Genomic DNA, 22,575 nt, shown 5'->3' on the forward strand with positions numbered 1-22,575 from the left:
TTTGCAGTATGGTACTGGAGGTGTAACTGTTCGTGCCAAGGAAAAGCCAGAGCTTGAAACCCCTAAGCCATGGTCACAGTCTCCTGTTTCCTGGTGATATACGTAACCAAACACAATTGGATGCACTAGTTGAACCGATTTTCATGAAAAAGTACATGATCAGCCATTTCCGATTAATGCCTTCCCACGTCGATCACAAAAATAAAAAATAAAAAAACATACTTTACTTTTTTTTTGGTCCCTCGACTGACAGTATTTCATTTTGGGGATATTTTTATTAATGTTTACAGTTATTGTGTACTGTTGACTTCAGTAGGAACTAGTTTAAATATTGTGTTGATATTGTTAAACTGTCAATATCACTCACCATGAATACATTAAAACGTTTACAGTTAATACATGTTATCGGTGGCGGCCGATACCACTCATGGATGATCCGTATCAGAATTGCCATCACAAAACCCTAATCGTAACAAAACTACTTGTAAACTATTAGACCCTATTAAATGTATATACTGTACTAGCTCGGTCTGATCTTAGTGAATATATCCCTAAGTTGTATTGCAGAATTATCTGCCAGCAGTGTGCAGTTTTTTAATGTTAGATCTTAAAAATCATTAAAACTGTTTTTTGTTCTGCATTTTGTTCCTTTCCTGTACCTAAAATCAAATCCAAGCGTGATCTTAAAACCGAGATTTGTACTGAGGCGTCACTACGGCATACCGCTCAATGCCTACTGTTTACATATCTGAAAGTGAAGCAGCACAAATAGGATTCGGTTCTTTATGGGTTCACGTCTAATGGGGCCTGAGCCAATAAAAATACAAGTACAGTGGAACCTCGATTCACAAACTTAATCGGTTCATGAGCATGGCTGGTAAATCAAAGTTTGTATAATGAAGATTATTTCTCCATAGGAAACAATGTAAATATGAATAATGAGTTTCAGCTTCGACAAAAGTCCATATTTTAGTGAAGTTTTGAACACAATATAAAGTACTATACAGTACTGTATATCAGACAAACAGAACAAGGAGGTGATTGATCAACTTTATCTCTATCAACAACAAGGACAAGCTAAACTGTCCTGTATGCGCTGCTCTTCCAACACGCGGACACACACGGAAGTCCCTTTGGCGCGCTCACAAGCAATCAGAAATCACAAAAATACTTAACTTTAACAACCATATTGCTCCAATAGTAAATAGGGGTGTTAAAAATATTGATTTTCAAATGAATTTTAAATTCTTATTTGTAACGATTCTTAATCGATTAAAATGTTTTTATTTGTTTTTTTTCATCTGACCTGTCCAGCCACTCAGGCAAAAATCATATTGTTGATGTAGATGCCCATATGTGCTGTACAGATTTACTTTACAAAAGCGAAGTATTGGATACTTTTTTGTTGCCTTATTTGTATTTGACTTTATTAAATGTTTGGGTAGAATTTTATTAAACAAAACCACTTTCTTTTAAGTAATGTCTCACAGCCGTTTACCTATTTTATGGAGGAATGTAGTTAATCATAGAACTGGCACCAAATGTTATTAAAAAGTATAGATTCTGAATCGAATAGTTACCCCCAAGAATCGAATCAAATTGTGTAGTGCCCAAAGATTCACAGTCCTAATAATAAACATTTGTAAAAGTAAAATCATCTTACATTAACATCGGCAAAGGAGGACCTGACGAGAACGGAAGCAGCAGACAGAGGGAAAACAAGGGTCGAGGGGGCGTGTGTTTGTGCCTTGAAAGAGACGCTGCTGAACGAAAGTAGCGCTTCTCATCCGTTGTGAAATAAGTCTGCTTTGGCATATTTTTCCAGAAAAGTCCAGTCTCATCACAATTAAAACTTGCTGCGGTACAAAGCCTGCTTCATCGATTCTTCCATACTTGTGAGCGCCATTAATGTCCTCCTCGCATATGTTTTTTTTTAGTAGAGTGGGAAAACAAGTTGACTTAATTGTGTTTCATTGCATCATTTCATCATCGCGTCTCGGCCCGTCAAAGTTATTCTAGATTATAAATCATGCCTCTCATCTGGATATTAAGAGGATTTAGCCATAAATCTAGAAGTTGTTCATCTGTGACATTCAATTTATACCCGGAGATGGAGACAAACACAACCGAAGACGGTGTCTGCAGGGAGACTTTTTATTGTTAACCCTTCGTGTGCATCATGATTAGTTATTCGTATAAACAGGAAGATATGGACACCCTATCAGTCGTAATCGAAGTTCAGTTCAGTTTCAGTTTATTTCGAACATGCACACTATACAATGTAATGCATCACACATATCCAGTCGTTTCATTACAGCACATCCAAAAAGGAGTAGGAAGAAGCAGAGCTTATTTAGTCCTACCCCTTTTCATACCATAGCAATTTTATCCAATTTCCTTGTTCTCTGTAACAGAACAGTGAACAAATAAATAATAAATAAATAATATACCAGAGTAAGCAAACAAATATTAAATACATAAATATTATTTGTCTCAATAAAAAATAAAAAAAAGTGTAAGGTTAGAGCAGACATTGTACAGTAAGCGATCGTTTTATTATGTTTGTAGTGTTTAGCTCTTAGAAATACTGCTAAATGATGCTATAGTGTTTTACTAAAGCTGGATTTGTTTAGCAGATCATCCTCCTTATGTACAGGATCAACAATATAAGTTTGTGGATCATAATTTTTCCCAAAGTAATCGTTGTCTCTCACAAAGTCTGCATGATTTACATTGTTGTTGGTGGGGAAGGGATCTGCGGCTCTTACCTCTACGTCACGCGATCACATGACTGGCTAGCGCATTATCTCTCAAAATGTCTCGGGAATCTCCTTGAGATTGATAATATTTTGATCATAGCTATTTACTCGCAAACTTTGGAGGTCGTTCGGAGTCATAAATCAGATATAAATGATAGTAGCTTCAATATAGAGGCAACTTGTTTTTTCAATCTACTAGTACTTTAACTCCACAGCGATTCCTTCATGGTCTGTTGTCTTTTTAGGAGTCATATTGAGTAAGCAAAATGGACTTGTCAAAAGGCGAAAAAAACCCACAGAAAACGCACACACGCTGAAGCGCTGAGAAGTGACTAGTAGTGTACTGGGCAGCAAGTGACTAGTAGTGTACTGGGCAGCAAGGGACTTTCACAAAAATGCTGCGCCCTGCTTTTTGCCTGCAGGCGTGACGCAAAATGAATGAATGGATGAAGCGTTCGTACACAGAGACATGGTTAGCACACGGCGACATATTTGGCTCCATCTAAAAGTTTGTGCATCGAAATGTTTGCACAAAGAGAGGTTCATAAATCGAGGTTCCACTGTAAAAGTGGATCTGGACTACTTTAAAGGCCTACTGAAAGCCACTACTACCGACCACGCAGTCTGATAGTTTATACATCAATGATGAAATCTTAACATTGCAACACATGCCAATACGGCCGGGTTAGATTAGTAAAGTGCAATTTTAAATTTCCCGCGAAATATCCTGCTGAAAACGTCTCGGTATGATGACGTTTGCGCGTGACGTCACGGATTGTAGCGGACATTTTGGGACACTATTGTGGCCAGCTATTGAGTCGTCTGTTTTCATCGCAAAATTCCACAGTATTCTGGACATCTGTGTTGGTGAATCTTTTGCAATTTGTTTCATGAACAATGAAGACAGCAAAGAAGCAAGCTGTAGGTGGGAAGCGGTGTATTAGCGGCCGGCTGCAGCAACACAAACACGTAGAGAACTGGGACAACAGAGACTCTTACTAGGATGACTTTGAGTTGAATACGCGCTACCGTGAGTACGCAGCTGCGGCTTCCAAACATTTGATCGCTTGCCCGTACGTGCGTTCCGCTATGTGCATGTCACGTACGTGACTTTGGGGAAATATATGTGCTGTATGAACTTTGCGGAAGTGAATGGTACTTTGGGCTGTGGGATTGAGTGTGTTGTGCGGGTGTTTGATTTGTATTGGCGGGTTGTATGGACGGGAGGGGGGAGGTGTTTGTTATGTGGCATATTAAATATAAGCCTGGTTGTGTTGTGGCTAATAGAGTATATACGTATACGTCTCATGTTTATTTACTGTTTTAGTCATTCCCAGCTGAATATCAGGTCCCACCCGCCTCTCACAGCATCTTCCCTATCTGAATCGCTGCCACTGCCCTCTAATCCTTCACTCTCACTTTCCTCATCCACAAATCTTTCATCCTCGCTCAAATTAATGGGGTAATCTTCGCTTTCTCGGTCCGAATCGCTCTCGCTGCTGGTGGCCATAATTGTAAACAATGTGCAGATGTGAGGAGCTCCACAACCTGTGACGTCACGCTACTTCCGGTACAGGCAAGGCTTTTGGGCGGTATAGCTCGGTTGGTAGAGCGGCCGTGCCAGCAACTTGAGGGTTGCAGGTTCGATCCCCGCTTCCGCCATCCTAGTCACTGCCGTTGTGTCCCTGGGCAAGACACTTTACCCACCTGCTCCCAGTGCCACCCACACTGGTTTGAATGTAACTTAGATATTGGGTTTCACTATGTAAAGCGCTTTGAGTCACTTGAGAAAAAGCGCTATATAAATGTAATTCACTTCACTTCACTTTTTATATCAGCGACCAAAAGTTGCGAACTTTATCGTCGATGTTCTCTACTAAATCCTTTCAGCAAAAATATGGCAATATCGCGAAATGATCAAGTATGACACATAGAATGGACCTGCTATCCCCATTTAAATAAGAAAATCTCATTTCAGTAGGCCTTTACAGCTGGAGCGTTTATTTCACAGAATGCTGACACGTCAAATTGCCCAAATTGCCCACACGTTAACAGTTCATCATTCTTTTAGGTCTGTTTGGTAATTAAAAACGTTCCCACTATTTGTTATTAAATAGCGTTATGCCATCAGGGCTCGGTGACTTGTTGACGAGCTCCTTTCAAAGCGATGAAGGCAGCGTAAAACGAGAACATTGTGCACCTTTCGATGCGTCTGATTAGTGAATGTGCTAAATGAACTCCAGGATGCAGGTGAAGAGGAAATGAGTGCATTAAGACGAGCAGGAAGTAGATTGATATGAAATATTCATAGTAGGCATGCGAAACAAATTTGATTTGCGAAACAAGTCTGATTTATAAAATAACTTCGAAGCCACTTGAAGGAAGTATTGATCGCCAAGGCCGCCGAGGGGCCATCAGGCCGCCTTGTGACCTGAATAGCTTGCGTGTCATTATGGCGGCGAGGAGAGGGATGAAAAAAAACGGAAGAGTCGTTGCCTCTGCTTACCGCTTTCCTCGCCTGGGGGGCGGGGTGACAGATTGGCACATGATTTATTTACACTGACGTCCCTTCTGTCCAAACACATGACACATTACACCCCCCTTAACACGAAACCCCGCTACCTCCTCCACGCCTGCTGCTGCACGTGTTGTTCTTTTCTGGTTTTCACCTGAACCCTTTTAACACTAGAAGTCCCAGCATTTTTCTGTCTACCTAGAAGACCCAGAGAGGGGTCATTTGGCCCGACGCTTTTCCCGAATACACTAATCACTCATTTTGTTATGGTAATGAGGCTGTTAGGGGCAGTTTGTCTAGGTAGACAGAAAAATTATACATGTGGGAAATGCCGAAAGGAGCAATGGCAGTGCCAGGATTGTGAGTGACTGCTCAAATGTATGTCAGTCACGTTTACATGGACATGGTTTTTCATTCTTTGTAAATATGCTTTTTTCTTTGTAAATTTTTTTTTTTAAACTATTTTTGGCACACAAAAATAACAATTGCTTCTGCAACAACCCTCCACACCAAAACTGGGAAAACAGTTGCTTTTTCATTCTTTGTAAATATGTTTTGTTTTGTATTTTTTTTAACAATAAATGTCAGAGTGTTGATCCCTTCATTCTGTTGATCCTTGCAAAAACACACACAACCTACCTCAGAACTAAAGCTTGAGCTGTAAGGTCCCCTCCCCCACACAGGCTCAAGTGGCCCCCTGCCGTGTGCCACTAACAGCCACATTTTCATAACAAAAGGAGTGTCCACAGGGGGGACTAGGGGTCAAATGACCCTCTTGTGTGTTTTCTAGGTAAAAATGTCAATTGACCCTTCTCTGGGACTTCGCGTGTTAAAAGTCTGTGTTTCTGTCTGCTCGCCCACAGGAGAAAGCAGACCTCGGGGAGCTCAACTTCTCTCTCTGCTACCTGCCAACCGCCGGAAGACTCACAGCCACCGTCATCAAGGCCACCAACCTGAAAGCCATGGACCTAACTGGGTTCTCAGGTAAAGGACTAACCAAGACGTACAAGGGCTAACATGTTTCCTCAAGTAAATGACTAATGAAGTCTTACAAAGGCTAATGTTGACATGACCGCAGGGTTCTCAGGTAAAGGACTAAACAAGATTTACAAGGGCTAACGTTGACCTGACTGGGTTCTCAGGTAAGGGACTAACAAAGATTTACAAGGGCTAACGTTGACCTGACTGCAGGGTTTTCAGGTAAAGGACTAACCAAGACGTACAAGGGCTAACATGTTTCCTCAAGTAAATGACTAATAAAGTCTTACAAAGGCTAACGTTGACATAACCGCAGGGTTCTCAGGTAATGGACTAACCAAAATTTACAAGGGCTAACGTTGACCTGACTGGGTTCTCAGGTAAGGGACTGACAAAGACTTACAAGGGCTAACATGTTTCCTCAAGTAAATGACTAATGAAGTCTTACAAAGGCTAATGTTGACATGACCGCAGGGTTCTCAGGTAAAGGACTAACCAAGATTTACAAGGGCTAACGTTGACCTGACTGGGTTCTCAGGTAAGGGACTAACAAAGACTTACAAGGGCTAACATTGACCTGACTGCAGGGTTCTCAGGTAAAGGACTAACCAAGACGTACAAGGGCTAACGTTGACCTGACTGGGTTCTCAGGTAAGGGACTAACAAAGACTTACAAGGGCTAACATGTTTCCTCAAGTAAATGACTAATGAAGTCTTACAAAGGCTAACGTTGATATGACCGCAGGGTTCTCAGGTAAAGGACTAACCAAGATTTACATGGGCTAACATGTCAGATCAGGTAAATGACTAACAAAGACTTACAAGGGACACAGTTGAACTGACTGGATTCACAACTAAAGGACTAACAAATACTTACAGGGGCGGTATAGCTCGGTTGGTAGAGCAGCCGTGCCAGCAACTTGAGGGTTGCAGGTTCGATCCCCGCTTCCGCCATCCTAGTCACTGCCGTTGTGTCCTTGGGCAAGACACTTTACCCACCTGCTCCCAGTGCCACCCACACTGGTTTAAATGTAATTTAGATATTGGGTTTCACAATGTAAAGCGCTTTGAGTCACTTGAGAAAAAGCGCTATATAAATGTAACTCACTTCACTTCACTAACATGTCTTCTCAGATAAATGACTAATGACAATTTACAAGTGCTAACGTTGACCTGACTGGGTTCTCAGGTAAATAACTAACAAAGACTTACAAGGCCTAACATGGGGCTAACATGTCTTCTCAGATAAATGACTAATGACAATTTATAAGTGCTAATCTGACCTGATTGAGTTCTCAGGTAAAGGACTAACAAAAAGTTGACCTGACTGGGTTCTCAGGTAAAATACTAACAAAATCTTACAAGGTACAAAGTTGAACTGACTGGGTTCACAGGTAAAGGACTAACAAAGACTTACATAGGCTAACGTTGAACTGACTAGGTTCTCATGTATAGGACTAATGAAAACTTACAAGGGACAAAGTTGAACTGACTGGGTTCACAGGTAAAGGACTAACAAATACTTACAAGAGCTAACATGAGGCTAACGTGTCTTCTCAGATAAATGACTTACGAAGACTTACAAGGACTAATGTTGACCTTACTGGGTTCTCAGGTGAAGGACTAACAAAGACTTACAGGGGATAACATGGGGGTTAACATGTCTTCTCAGGTAAAGGACTAACAAAGACTTACAAGGGCTATCATGTCTTCTCAGGTAAATGACTAATTAAGACTTACAAGGGCTAACGTTGACCTGACAAGGTTTCCAGATAAAGGAGTAACTGAGTCTTACAAGGGGACAAAGTTGAACTGACTGGCTTCACACCTACAATCACTAATGTGTGTTCTCAGATAAAGGACAAACCTAAATGTGTTGGTTTCTAAGCTAAAGCCTAAAGGTAACCTGTCTGGTAGGTGGCATGAAGGATTACCTATACCAGACTTGTTTCTAAGGTAACGGACTGGCGCGGACTCTTAGGATGAAAAACAAACTTAGACCTGAATGACTTCCAATGCAAAGAACTCATGAGTACTGTTTTCTCACATAGAAGACTTGCCAGGTCCTCAATGCTTTCTCAGGTTAAGGACCCAAGTGGACTTGAGCAGTTTTCTTTGTGAAAAGACTAACCCATATCTGACCGGTTTCTTTGGGGAACGACTAAGCTGGTTCTGGCTGTTTTTTTTACAGAGTGTAAAGAAGTTTAGTGGACTAGTTCCTCAGGTGAAGGATTGAGCTGGACCTGACTGGTTTCTCTGGCAACCGACTTCCCAGGGTCTACTGTAAAGGTTTTCTACAGGCACATGGACTTGTGCAGCAGATTCTCTAGTTAAAAAGTCACAGGTACTTGGTTGGTTTCGGAGGTAAATCACCAACTAGGACCTTAAAGGCCTACTGAAATGAATTTTGTTTATTTAAACGGGGATAGCAGATCCATTCTATGTGTCATACTTGATCATTTCGCGATATTGCCATATTTTTGCTGAAAGGATTTAGTAGAGAACATCGACGATAAAGTTTTGGTCGCTGATAAAAAAGCCTTGCCTGTACCAGAAGTAGCGTGACGTCACAGGTTGAATGGCTCCTCACATTTCCCCATTGTTTACACCAGCAGCGAGAGCGATTCGGCCCGAAAAAGCGACGATTACCCCATTAATTTGAGCGAGGATGAAAGATTCGTGGATGAGGAACGTGAGAGTGAAGGACTAGAGTGCAGTGCAGGACATATCTTTTTTCGCTCTGACCGTAACTTAGGTACAAAGGTTCATTGGATTCCACACTTTCTCCTTTTTCTATTGTGGATCACGGATTTGTATTTTAAACCACCTCGGATACTATATCCTCTTGAAAATGAGAGTCGAGAACGCGAAATGGACATTCACAGTGACTTTTATCTCCACGACAATACATCGGCGAAGCACTTTAGCTACGAAGCTAACGTGATAGCATCGGGCTTAACTGCAGATAGAAACAAAAGAAATAAACCCCTGACTGGAAGGATAGACAGAAAATCAACAATACTATTAAACCATGGACCTGTAACTACACGGTTAATTCTTTCCAGCCTGGCGAAGCTTAACAATGCTGTTGCTAACGACGCCATTGAAGCTAACTTAGCTACGGGACCTCACAGAGCTATGCTAAAAACATTAGCTATCCACCTACGCCAGCCAGCCCTCATCTGCTCATCAACACCCGTGCTCACCTGCGTTCCAGCGATCGACAGAGCGACGGAGGACTTCACCCGATCATCGATGCGGTCGGCGGCTAGCGTCGGATAGCGCGTCTGCTATCCACCTCAAAGTCCTCCTGGTTGTGTTGCTGCAGCCAGCCGCTAATACACAGATCCCACCTACAGCTTTCTTCTTTGCAGTCTTCATTGTTCATTAAACAAATTGCAAAAGATTCACCAACACAGATGTCCAGAATACTGTGGAATTTGGCGATGAAAACAGAGCTTTTTGTATTGGATACAATGTGTCCCAATACTTCCGTTTCAACCATTGACGTCACGCGCATACGTCATCATACATAGACGTTTTCAACCGGAAGTTTAGCGGGACATTTAAAATTGCACTTTATAAGTTAACCCGGCCGTATTGGCATGTGTTGCAATGTTAAGATTTCATCATTGATATATAAACTATCAGACTGCGTGGTCGGTAGTAGTGGCTTTCAGTAGGCCTTTAATGGTTTCTCTGGTAAAGGAATTTGATGGAATTGTGCAGTCCTTCCATAAGAGGCTAACCCACACTGGGTAATTGACTTATACAAACCAGTTCCTAGGAAGAAGGACTAAACTAGACCTGACTGGTTTCTTAGGTAAAAGACTGATGATGCTGTGATGGTTTTTACTTTGGAACCAAATAGACTCTAGAGTCCAGGATAAAGTCCCATGAGTGCCCTTTCAATATAAGAGACAGGAGTTTGCATCTATTTTTACTCCTACAAACCAACATGAACTTTAAGGCTTGTTCAGCAAACAAAAGCGACACCTTTGAGGCATGACTGTTTGATTACTGCTCCCTCGCGGAGCGGCAGCGGTGGCGGTGGCGGCGTTGCCCTCTCGGAATAGACGAGATAATAACTGCGTGAGTTATCGCCGGCGTGATCCCGACAGTGCGAGACAGACGCTTGAGGAACAGAGAGAAAAGATGGAGGCGTGGGCGGGTGTGCATTTCCCGTGGCTGGATGCAAAACAAAGCGATTCCACCTTCTGCTTTTATCCTCGACGCTCGCTACCACTGAAGCGTTGCAGACTAGAACCTCCTGGAACGTGTCTCGCTGTCTGTCTGTCTGTCTGTCTTAGACCCCTACGTGAAGGCCTCCCTGATCTGCGACGGGCGCCGGCTGAAGAAGAGGAAGACGTCCATCAAGAAGAACACGCTGAATCCCACCTACAACGAGGCGCTGGTCTTTGACATTCCCAACGAGAACATAGAGAGCGTGTCCATCATCATCGCCGTCATGGACTACGACTGGTGAGGGGGATTGACATTGATTTATGCCAGGGGTGTCCAAACTTTTTCCACTGAGGGCCGCACACGGAAAAATTAAGGCATGAGAGGGCCATTTTTATATTTTTCATTTTCAAACCATAACAAAATATATGGATTTTGTTTGTTTTTTACCTTTAGGGCTCCCGGGGACCATAAAGGGTCTAAGTCATTAAAATGTTAAAAACAAGTCAAATTATAATTTGTATTTATTTATTTAACGCTTACAGTAAATCTCTACAGTATATCAACTTCAGGTTGACATAAAGTTTAAAAAAACCCAAAAAGGTTGTATGCCTTTTCTGTCAAAGACAACTTAGTTTTTTATAATAAAACTGAAATATGCAGTATTTCCCCCACTGCCCAAAACATTCAGAAAGCAATGTTTGATGTGAAGGACACCACTGATTTTAATTCATTATTATTGTTGAGTAATCACAGTGAAAAGATAAATAAAATCCCATTAAATATATTTGGGATCCAAAAGGTGCCACGCTCAAAGTGATACATTTTTATTATTTTTTTTTTTTAAACTTTCAACACTTAAGTTACGAGATCAACTTCAGATATAACGGTCAATTTTACGTTTGAACTATTATTTTGTTTGTTTTTTTGTCAAATAAAGCGTTGATGTTTTTGTATGGCAACCACACAACATATATGCAATATTTTACACATAAAACAATTTAAAGCGAAATATTAGAAATAATTGGAGCCTTGAATAGGTCAATAATTCATTATAACATTGATTTCTTTCTTTTTTTTTGAGCAATGGCAAAAAAAAGAAAAATAAAGATAGACAAAAGGAAAAAAAACAGCCTGCATGGCAGCTTTGTGTCAACATTGCAACTTTTTCTAGTTAGATTTCACCTCATTCCACTTGTTTTAATGTTTTTTTTATTTCTGCAATAGCATTTCCAGAATGTGTGGCGGGTCGGTAAACAATTAGGTGCGGGCCACAAATGGCCCCCGGGCCGCACTTTGGACACCCCTGATTTATGCTAATTAGGAGGTGGTTCTAGTGTTTGTTTATCAGGTATGTGTGTGTTAGCGTTGTCACGATACAGGCTTTTCAGTAATTGATATTGATAACTATGAATTTCCACGATTGTCATTACTTATTCGATAGCACGATAAAAACAAAAACAAAAACTGAACCCTTGTACTTTTAAATGTGCTACTTTATTGAAAAGTGTTTAAGGTCCGTGTGCAATAACATAATTTAAATATTAGTATGATCTGCCAAGGGGTAACTACTGTAGACATTGAAAAAAGAACAGTAGGGTTTTATAACCTTGCAGTATATTAAAAACAGTACAGTGCTTATAAATATGATCAAAAATAACAATAGTCAACTATTTTATATTCTAAAAGGAACATCCGTCGAGTGGAGCCTTCAAGTGTATAAAACAATATTATTCTTTCAATGTTGTGGTAGTGTGACATCATCAAGTCATTTCTAATTAAATAGGCTAATAATAAGGCTAAAACATATATTTGAAGATAAATATTAGTTTTGTTTCTATTTCTTGTCAGTCTTTTCTCATTATTTTATGTATTCTTACTCTGTTTGTACACTTTTATTTATTTTATTTCTCCAATGTGCCATAAAACAGAGGTGCATTGAGCAAATGTCCCAAAAGTGAAAGAAGTAAAGCAGTAGTGTTCAAAGTGTTGCCAAACAACACAAGTGTGTGTCTAAGCTGTGTTCTCTTAGCACTTATGAGACTGATAAAGGTTGGTAATGCACACTCCCTGGGCTTGTGGTGGCGGATCTACTTGCCTCTTGTGCAACGAATACTCTTGTGACCGCTTGTATTTGATTATGCAATGAATACATGACGTAAGATGCACCTCTCTTTCACTTTTAATATTTACCTCTACTTGCTAAATATAGCGGCAAAGTAGATCATTTCTGCTACGCCTTATTCTCTGGCAAAACAGGCACTTATGAGGTGTGTTGTGGAGCGGAGTTACGTCACACCTACAGTTACCAAGCGGAAGCGCCACATCCACAAAAATTAATACATGGAAACACTGGATTACGTTTTTAAGACGGCATTTGTTCTTTTTTGACGCAGACTCAATGATCACGGGCCAAGAATTGACATGGCTTGTCGAGCAGAAAGCATTGTATAGTAACTATTTGGTACTGACGATACTGAAAAAAACATCAGGTATCGATGTATTTGCATTGGTATCAAATTGGTATTGAAGTATTGATACTTTTGACAATGTTTGTAAATGTGTGCGTTTGTGTGTGTTGGCATTTAAAGATTTAAAACAGGGGTGTCCAAAATGTTTCCACTGGGCGCCACTCCCCTAAAGTTTGGTCCCGGAGACGCGGAAGGGTCTCAGTCATAAAATTGAAAAAATATATACATACATATATACCTATAAATATATATATATATATATATATATATATATATATATATATATATATATATATATATATATATATATATATATATATATATATATATATATATATATATATATATATATATATATATATATATATATATATATATATATATATATATATATATATATATATATATATATATATATATAGGTATATATATATATATATATATATATATAGGTATATATATATATAGGTATATATATATAGGTTTATATATATATATGTATATATATATATATATGTATATATATATATATATATATATATATATATATATATATATATATATATATATATACCTGTATGTGTGTGTATATATATATATATACCTGTATGTATATATATATATATATATATACCTGTATGTATATATATATATATATATATATATATATATATATATACATACAGGTATATATATATATATATATATACATACAGGTATATATATATATATACACACACATACAGGTATATATATATATACATATATATACCTATATATATATATATATACCTATATATATATATATATATATACCTATATATACATATATATATATACCTATATATACATATATATATATACCTATATATATATACCTATATATATATATATATATATATACCTATATATATATATACATACATACATACAGTAGCTTTGCGCACTCTTGGCATTCTTTCAATGAGCTTCAAGCACACCTTTGAAGTGAAAACCATTTCAGGTGACTACCTCTTGAAGCTCATCGAGAGAATGCCAAGAGTGTGCGAAAAAGTAATTAGAGCAAAGGGTGGCTATTTTGAAGAAGCTAGAATATAAAACATGTTTTCAGTTATTTCACTTTTTTTTGTTAAATACATAACTCCACATGTGTTCATTCATAGTTTTGATGCCTTCAGTGACAATCTACAATGTAAATAGTCATGATAATAAAGAACCCATTGAATGAGGTGTGTCCAAACTTTTGGCCTGTACTGTATATGTGTGTTTGTATATTGTATATATGTGTATATATTTTATCATTATTATTTAACGCTTAAATCTCTAGATCAACTCTAGGTCTATATGTCCATAAATAATAAAACGTTTTTTTTTACGTGTTATACCCTTTTTGTCAAAGAAAATTCTGTTTTTATGGCAAAGACACAAAATATGCCATGTTTTTCCCCAAAAAAGGTCGAAGTGGGTATATTTGATGTGAAGTAATTAAAAGTCTCCAACAAGTCAATAATTCACAACAACATTGATTTTGATTTTTTTTTTTTATAATCCCACAAATATATAGGGAATTCCATCCATCCATCCATTTTCTACCGCTTATTCCCTTCGGGGTCGCGGGGGGCGCTGGGGCCTATCTCAGCTACAATCGGGCGGAAGGCGGGGTACGACCTGGACAAGTCGCCATCTCATCGCAGGGCCAACACAGATAGACAGACAACATTCACACTCACATTCACACACTAGGGCCAATTTAGTGTTGCCAATCAACCTATCCCCAGGTGCATGTTTTTGGAGGTGGGAGGAAGCCGGAGTACCCGGAGGGAACCCACGCAGTCACGGGGAGAACATGCAAACTCCACACAGAAAGATCCCTAGGCCGGGATTGAACTCACGACTACTCAGGACCTTCGTATTGTGAGGCAGACGCACTAACCCCTCTTCCACCGTGCTGCCTCATATAGGGAATTCAACAATGTTAAAAATAAATCTTCCCTTTTTTTTTGAAACTTTCAACACTTTAGCCTCTCGATCAACTTCAGCTTTATCCCTTCACTAAAAGTTGTTTTTAAGTTGTTTGTCAAATTAACCTCTGTTTTTACCGCAAAAACATAAAATATGTATTATTCACCCCCTATCCCCCCCCAAAAAAAATTGTAAATGGAATATTTGATGTGAAGTAATTGGAGCCTTAAATGGGTCAATAATTCATAACAACTTTGATTTTAATTCACTATTTTTTGAGCACTGCAGTTTTTTTTTTTTTTTTTAAATCCCACTAAAATTATAAGGGATCCAATTGGGCCCCACTCATAAAAGTGTTATTTTTAATACTTAATTCTCTAAATCATATTGATCATATTGATTATAGGTATTCTTTTTTTTTTTTAAATGTTTTTTTGTTTTGTTTGTTTTATGCTATTTTTTTAAAGAAAATTTTGTTTATATGGCAAACACACAAAATATGCGATAATTTCCCCCCAAAGTGGAATATCTGATGTAAAGTAATTTTAGCCTTAAGTAGGTAAATAATTCTAAACAGTAATTTTAATGCATTATTATTTTTTGAGCAAAAATAGTTAAACAAAAACAAAAAAAAACCAGCCTGCATGGCAGCTTTTTGTTATTAGAGGCAACATTTTCTTGCTACATTTCACCTGTTTGGTCTTTTATTCCATTTTTAACTGTTTTTTTTTGTTTGTTTCTTTTTTGATTGTATTTTTAGAATGTGCAGCAGGCCGTTAAAAAAATCACCTGCGGCCTGCAAACTGCCCCCGGGCCGCACTTTGGACACCCCCGATCGAAAGTTTCTCCCTCATGTTCAACGTTGATAGATGACTCTCTCACTGGCTGTTTTTCCACACTCTCTCTGCCCTCATCTGTTCAGCATCGGTCATAACGAGGTGATAGGCATGTGCCGCGTGGGCAGCGATGCTGACGGTCCAGGGAGGGAGCACTGGACCGCTATGTTGGCCAATCCACGCAAGCCAATAGAGCACTGGCATCAGCTGGTCGAGGTAACGTGTACACCTTGACATTCCAATTGATGGTTTATGCATGACAGTTTATGAGCAGCAACATAGCAGAGGTGGAGAACGTTGCAGGATGTTCCGAGTCGTGCGCTGGCAGAAGGGTCAAGGTGGAGGTTTGGGTTATTGTCAAGTATTGGCATTGCAGGAAATACATTGTGTTCTCATGAATGCAGTAGCTGCTGTGCTGGCATTAAACATCCTGTGAGTGGGTCACACTGGTCAGTACATCATCGTGAATCATTCGCCAAAGTATGTCCACCTCCGCTCCTGTAGGTGGTGCCGTGCTCCCTTTTAGTCTCTTTGCATTAACCTTTTGTCTGCTTGACCGATTGCCGTGTTTCTTCAAATAGTCGTCGACTCACTCCACCGGTGTGAAATAAGCACATTTGTTTGTGCTATTTTGGTGCTGTAAAAATGTTATTTGTGTCGTTACGGTTTTAAAGTGACTCTGAAATACATTTTCTGACTCGTGACGTCATCCACGCCCCCCTGTCAAAATCCCCCCAAACTTGTCCCAAATGTTTGTGCTGGTTTGGGCAGCAAACATTTTTTGTCTAATGATTGTAGTTTTTATGTTATTAATGTTTGATACTTTTAATGTTATTAACATGTAATTAGAGCCTTCATTTTCATTACTTTGTCAAAACCACCTCAAACTTGTTCCATTTGTTTGTGCTTTGTGATGGTTTGTGCTGCAATTTTATTTTGACTATTTTTATTTTTTTTGTGTTGTTAGTGTTTTCTGATTCATAAACTAACCACCCCCCACTTTGTCAATATCTCCCCAAACCTGTCCCATTAATTTGTGCTGCAAACACTTTTTTGTGTATTTGTCAAAACTCCCCAAACGTGTTGTAATAGTTTGTGCTACATTTGTGTTGGTTTGAGCTGCAAACTATTATTATTGTTTTATACTTTTTATGTTATTAACGTGTCACATTTTTTTGTGGTGGTTTGTGCTGCACGTTTGTTTTGTCTATTATAATTTTGATGTTATCAATGTAGGGCAGCACGCTGGTACAGGGGTTAGTGCATCTGCCTCACAATACGCTGGTCCTAAGTAGTCCTGAGTTCAATCCCGGGCTCGGGATCTTTCTGTGTGGAGTTTGCATGTTCTCCCCGTGACTGCGTGGGTTCCCTCCGGGTACTCCGGCTTCCTCCCACTTCCAAAGACATGCACCTGGGGATAGGTTGATTGGCAACACTAAATTGGCCCTAGTGTGTGAATGTGAGTGTGAATGTTGTCTGTCTATCTGTGTTGGCCCTGTGATGAGGTGGCGACTTGTCCAGGGTGTACCCCGCCTACCGCCCGAATGCAGCTGAGATAGGCTCCAGCGCCCCCCCCCCCCCCCCCCCCCCCCGCGACCCCAAAAGGGACGAGCGGTAGAAAATGGATGGATGGATGTTATCAATGTGTTATTATCCATAACCAGCGCCCCCAACCTTGTCAAAATCTCCCCATTCATTTGTGCTGCAAAACTTTTATGTCTATTATAGTTTTTTTGTCTATTATAATTTTATGTTCATATGTTATACTTTTTATGTTATTGTTTTATTATTTATGACTAGCCCCACCCCATTTTGTCAAAAATCTCCCCAAATGTGTCCCATTAGTTTGTGCTACATTTGTGCTGCAATTTTTTTTTTGTCTATTAGAATTTTGTTAACGTTTTATACTTTTTGTTATTGTTTTATTATTCATAAGTAGGGATGTCCGATAATATTGGGCTGCCAATATTATCGGCCGATAAATGCTTGACAATGTAATATCGGAAATTATCGGTATCAGTGTCATAGGTATCGGTTTCTAAAAGTAAAATGTATGACGTTTTAAAACGCCGCTTTGTACACGGACGTAGGGAGAGGTACAGAGTGCCAATAAACCTTAAAGGCATTTCCTTTGCGTGCGTGCCGTCCGAGTCATAGTATGTACCGGCTGTTCTCATCACGAATTAATGCAAGGCATACTTGGTCAACAGCCATACAGGTCACACTGAGGGTGGCCGTATAAACAACTTTAACACTGTTACAAATATGCGCCACACTGTGAACCAACACCAAACAAGAATGACAAACACATTTTGGGAGAACATCCGCACCGTAACACAACATAAACACAACAGAACAAATACCCAGAATCGCTTGCAGTAGTAACTCTTCCGGGAAGCTACAATATAAACCCCCCCGCTACCGCCACCGACCTCAACCTCCTCATAGTCTCTCTCAGGGAGAGCATGTCCCAAATTCCAAGCTGTTGTTTGTTTAAATAGATAGATAGTACTTTATGGATTCCTTCAGGAGAGTTCCCTCAGGAAAATTTTAATTCCAGCAGCAGTGTACAGAATTGAGATCAAATTTAAAAAGTTAAAAGTAAATAATGGGGGTATAAATGGAAACAGAATAGAAAAATATTACAATAAGAATAAAAATAAAAAGCAACAATGAGAATAAAAATATAACAGTAAAATAAGAATATAAAAAGAGAAACTAGGCAGTAGTGACCATGTTATGAAAAAGTATTGCACTGTTATTGTTTTGAGGCATGTTAAAAATAATAATGCACTTTGTGACTTCAATAATAAATATGGCAGTGCCATGTTGGCATTTTTTTCCATAACTTGAGTTGATTTATTTTGGAAAACCTTGTTACATTGTTTAATGCATCCTGCGGGGCATCACAACAAAATTAGGCATAATAATGTGTTAATTCCACGACTGTATATATCGGTATCAGTTGATATCGGTATCGGTAATTAAGAGTTGGACAATATCGGATATCGGTTAAAAAAAGCCATTATCGGACATCTCTATTCATAAGCATCCTCCACCGTGTCAAATCTCTCTAAACCTGTTCTTTTAGTTTTTACTGCATTTATGCTGCTTTTAGCTGCAAATATTTTTTGTCTTACTATTACTATTATCGTTTATACTTTTTATGTTATTAACGTGTCACATTTGTTTGTGCTATGTTTGTGCTATGTTTGTGATGCATTTTTTTTGTCCAACTATTATAATTTGTATGAGATCAATGTGTTGTTATCCATAACCAGCGCCCCCAACCTTGTGAAAATCTCCCCATTCTTTTGTGCTGCAAAACGTTTTTGTCTATTGTAGTTTTTATGGTATTGCGCTCGTTATGAATAATAAAACATTAATAACATAAAAACTATAAAATGTTAGGCCAAAAGGAGAAAAATGGAGATTTAGTCAATTCGAGATTAATAGAGTATTTTATTTAGGGGTGTCTCGATCTGATATTTATATCGACTATCGGTCCAAAATCAGGTACCGGTCTGCGGACCGATTGGTACTGGGCCGCGCAAGAAATATAAAAAAAGATTTATTTTTTTAAAAATTAAATCAACATAAAAAACACAATATATGCATTATATATCAATATAGATCAATACAGTCTGCAGGGATACAGTCCGTAAGCACACATGATTGTATTTCTTTATGAAAATAAAAATTTAAAAAAATCCCCCCCCCCTGTAGCGTGTTTACTTGTGTGTGATATCATGTGCGATACAAACAGTCCTGCAAGCGTATTTACTTGTGTGTGATATCATGTGCGATACAAACAGTCCTGCAAGCGTGTTTACTTGTGTGTTGTATAATGTGCAATACAAGCAGCCCTGCATCGTGTTTACTTGTGTATGATATCATGTGCGATACAAGCAGTCCTGCAGCATGTTAACTTGTGTGTGGTATTATGTGCGATACAAGCAGTCCTACAGCGTGTTTACTTGTGTTATATATCATGTGTGATACAAGTATTCCTGCAAGCCTGTTTACTTGTGTGTGGTATTATGTGCGATACAAGCAGTCCTGCAGCGTGTTTACTTGTGTGGGGTATTATGTGCGATACAAGCAGTCCTATAGCGTGTTTACTTGTGTTATATATCATGTGTGATACAAGCATTCCTGCAAGCGTGTTCACTTGTGTGTGGTATTATGTGCGATACAAGCAGTCCTGCAGCGTGTTTACTTGTGTGTGGTATTATGTGCGATACAAGCAGTCCTGCAGCGTGTTTACGTGAGTGTGATATCATGTGCGATACAAGCAGTCCTGCAGCGTGTTTACTTGTGCAAAGCTGGACAGGCAGTTAACATCTAAATGTCCTCCAATAAGCACATAATTTTTTCTATTTTAGTCATGTCATTTAGAAAGATAAACATACTAGGCTATAAGCTAGCAGCTACACAACAGCTGAGCACACAAGCTAGACATACGTAATACGAATTGAACAATATTGCAGTCTAAAATGGCACATTTGTCAATATAAACATGCATCAAATAATTATCCACAGGGGTCCAATGTCCTATTAAAAGCCTGTAAAAGAAATAGAGGAGAACCTTTAAGAAGACAATACTGTCATGACCTCAAGAAAGCTTTAAAGCGAAATGACTGTTTTCTCTCCGCAGGAAAAAGCAATCGGTACGTTTGTGTCAAAGAGCGAAGCGTCCCCTTCCGCCAAGCCGCACATCGTGGTGGACAGTCCTCACTCCGATTAAAGCTGTGAGTTTTCTATCTTTTTTTCCGTCCTTTTATCCGCCGGCGTGCTGTCCCAGATCTTCTGTGTTGTGTGTCGCCAGCGCAAAAGTCTGTGTGACAACAAAAGGCGCTGCTGCAGATTTTTTTTTAACAGCGAGTGTGCGGACGCATGCGTATCATCTCCACGTTACGCCTTACGCCAGGGGTGTCCAAACTGTTTCCACTGAGGGCTGCTCACTGAAAACTCAAAGCATGCGAGGGCCATTTTGATATTTTTCATTTTCAAAACCAATACAATATATAGATTTTTTTTTAACCTTTAATCTTCCCCTTAAGTAAGGGTCTCAGTCATCCAACCATCTATTTTCTACAAAGATGCATCTCTAGATTAACTTCAGATCAATACAAAGTTAAAAAAAATCCTGTTTTTTTTATGACAAAAGCACAAAGTATACAATATTTTCACCAAAAATATTTTAAAGTGGAATTGATGTGAAGTAGTTGGAGCCTTAAATACATCAATAATTCATAAAAACATTGTTTTTATCCTTTTTTTTTTTTTTTGATAATAAAACTTAAAAAAAAAAAAAAAGAACCCCACTAAAATTATTGGGGATACAATATTCATAAAAGTGTTAAAAATAAGTTACTTTTTATTTTTTATTTTTTTACTTTCAACAGTGAATGGTTCTAAAACGGTTTTAACTAAGTACCACCTCAGAAAAAAAAACTTGGCTTTCCAAGTACCACCATAATGACCAACATTAAAATACAGCTGCAAAGTAGGCCTATGTATTTATTAAACACAAGGTTTTATTTAACAAGTATATTTAATATTTTTGGCCACTAAAACATTACACACAGTTTGAACAGTAACACTGTGTTTGAATATAGGAAAATAAAACAGACCACTAAATGGAGCCGACGTACCACTAGTAGTACAAATACCACAGTTTGAGAATCAGTGCTCTAGATCAATATAAGCTTTTATTATTTTTTCATGTTTTTTGTCTGATTTTCTACGCTCGTTTTGTTAAAGAAAAACTTTCTTTTTTATATGGCAAACACAAAATATGCAATATTTTCTCCCCAAAATATTTTAAAGTGGAATATTTGATATGAGGTAATTGGAGCCTTAAATAGGTCAATAATTTTTAACACCATTGATTTTATTTTATTTTATTTTATTTTTTTGAGCACTTAAACTTTTAAAGAAAAATATCCCACTAAAATTCTGGGGGATCCAAAATGGTCCCACTCATAAAAGTGTTAAAAATAAGTCACACTGTTTTTTTTTTATTACTTTAGTCTCTAGATGTACTTCAGATATATCTGCCAGATATACGTTTTTATTATATTATTTTTATGTTTGTGTTTTTATGCCCTTCTTTACAAAGAAAACTTTCTTTTTTATATGGCAAACACAAAATATGCAATATTTTGTCCCAAAAATATTTTAAAGTGGAATATTTGATATTAGGTAATTGGAGCCTTAAATAGGTCAAAATGTTTAATGCTGTTGATTTTAATTCTTTTTTTTTTTTTTTTGAGCACAGAAACTTTTAAAGAAAAAAATCCCACTAAAATTCTGGGGGATCCAAAAGGGTCCCACTCATAAAAGTGTTAAAAACAATTCACACTATTTTTTTGTATTACTTTCAACGCTTAATTCTCTAGATTTACTTCAGATATATCTGTCAGATATACGTTTTTATTATATTATTTATGTTTTTATGCCCTTCTTTACAAAGAAAACTTTCTTTTTTTTATGGCAAACACAAAAAAATCAGTATTTTCCCCCAAACATATTTTAAAGTGGAATATTTAATATGAGGTAATTGGAGCCTTAAATAGGTCAATAATTTTTTACCACCATTGATTTCAATTCTTTTTTTTTGGAGCACTGAAACTTTTAAAGAAAAAAATCCCAGTAAAATTCTGGGTGATCCAAAAGGGTCCCAGTCATAAGTGTTAAAAACAAGTCACACTATTGTTTTTTGTTACTTTCAACACTTAAGTCTCTAGATCTACTTCAGATATTTCCTTCAGATATACGTTTTTATTGTATTATTTATGTTTTTGTGTTTTTATGCCCTTCTTTTCTTAGAAAACTTTTTTTTATATGGCAAACACAAAAAATTCAGT

At 38.1% G+C, this 22,575-nt stretch overlaps 1 protein-coding gene across 1 annotated transcript in view; it reads left to right on the forward strand.

Moving 5' to 3' along the window:
- syt3 (synaptotagmin III) overlaps window positions 1-22,575 on the forward strand; it is a 101,729-nt gene that overhangs the window by 77,029 nt on the left and 2,125 nt on the right. Inside the window, exons 9-12 of the mRNA XM_062050249.1 lie at window positions 6,138-6,258; window positions 10,563-10,734; window positions 15,790-15,919; window positions 20,361-20,454. Of these exons, the coding sequence (XP_061906233.1) occupies window positions 6,138-6,258; window positions 10,563-10,734; window positions 15,790-15,919; window positions 20,361-20,450 (513 nt within the window). The 3' untranslated portion in view covers window positions 20,451-20,454. The remainder of the gene's footprint in view (window positions 1-6,137; window positions 6,259-10,562; window positions 10,735-15,789; window positions 15,920-20,360; window positions 20,455-22,575) is intronic.

This window comes from Entelurus aequoreus, linkage group LG06, assembly GCF_033978785.1.
Source record: "Entelurus aequoreus isolate RoL-2023_Sb linkage group LG06, RoL_Eaeq_v1.1, whole genome shotgun sequence".
Taxonomy (NCBI): Eukaryota; Metazoa; Chordata; class Actinopteri; order Syngnathiformes; family Syngnathidae; genus Entelurus; species Entelurus aequoreus.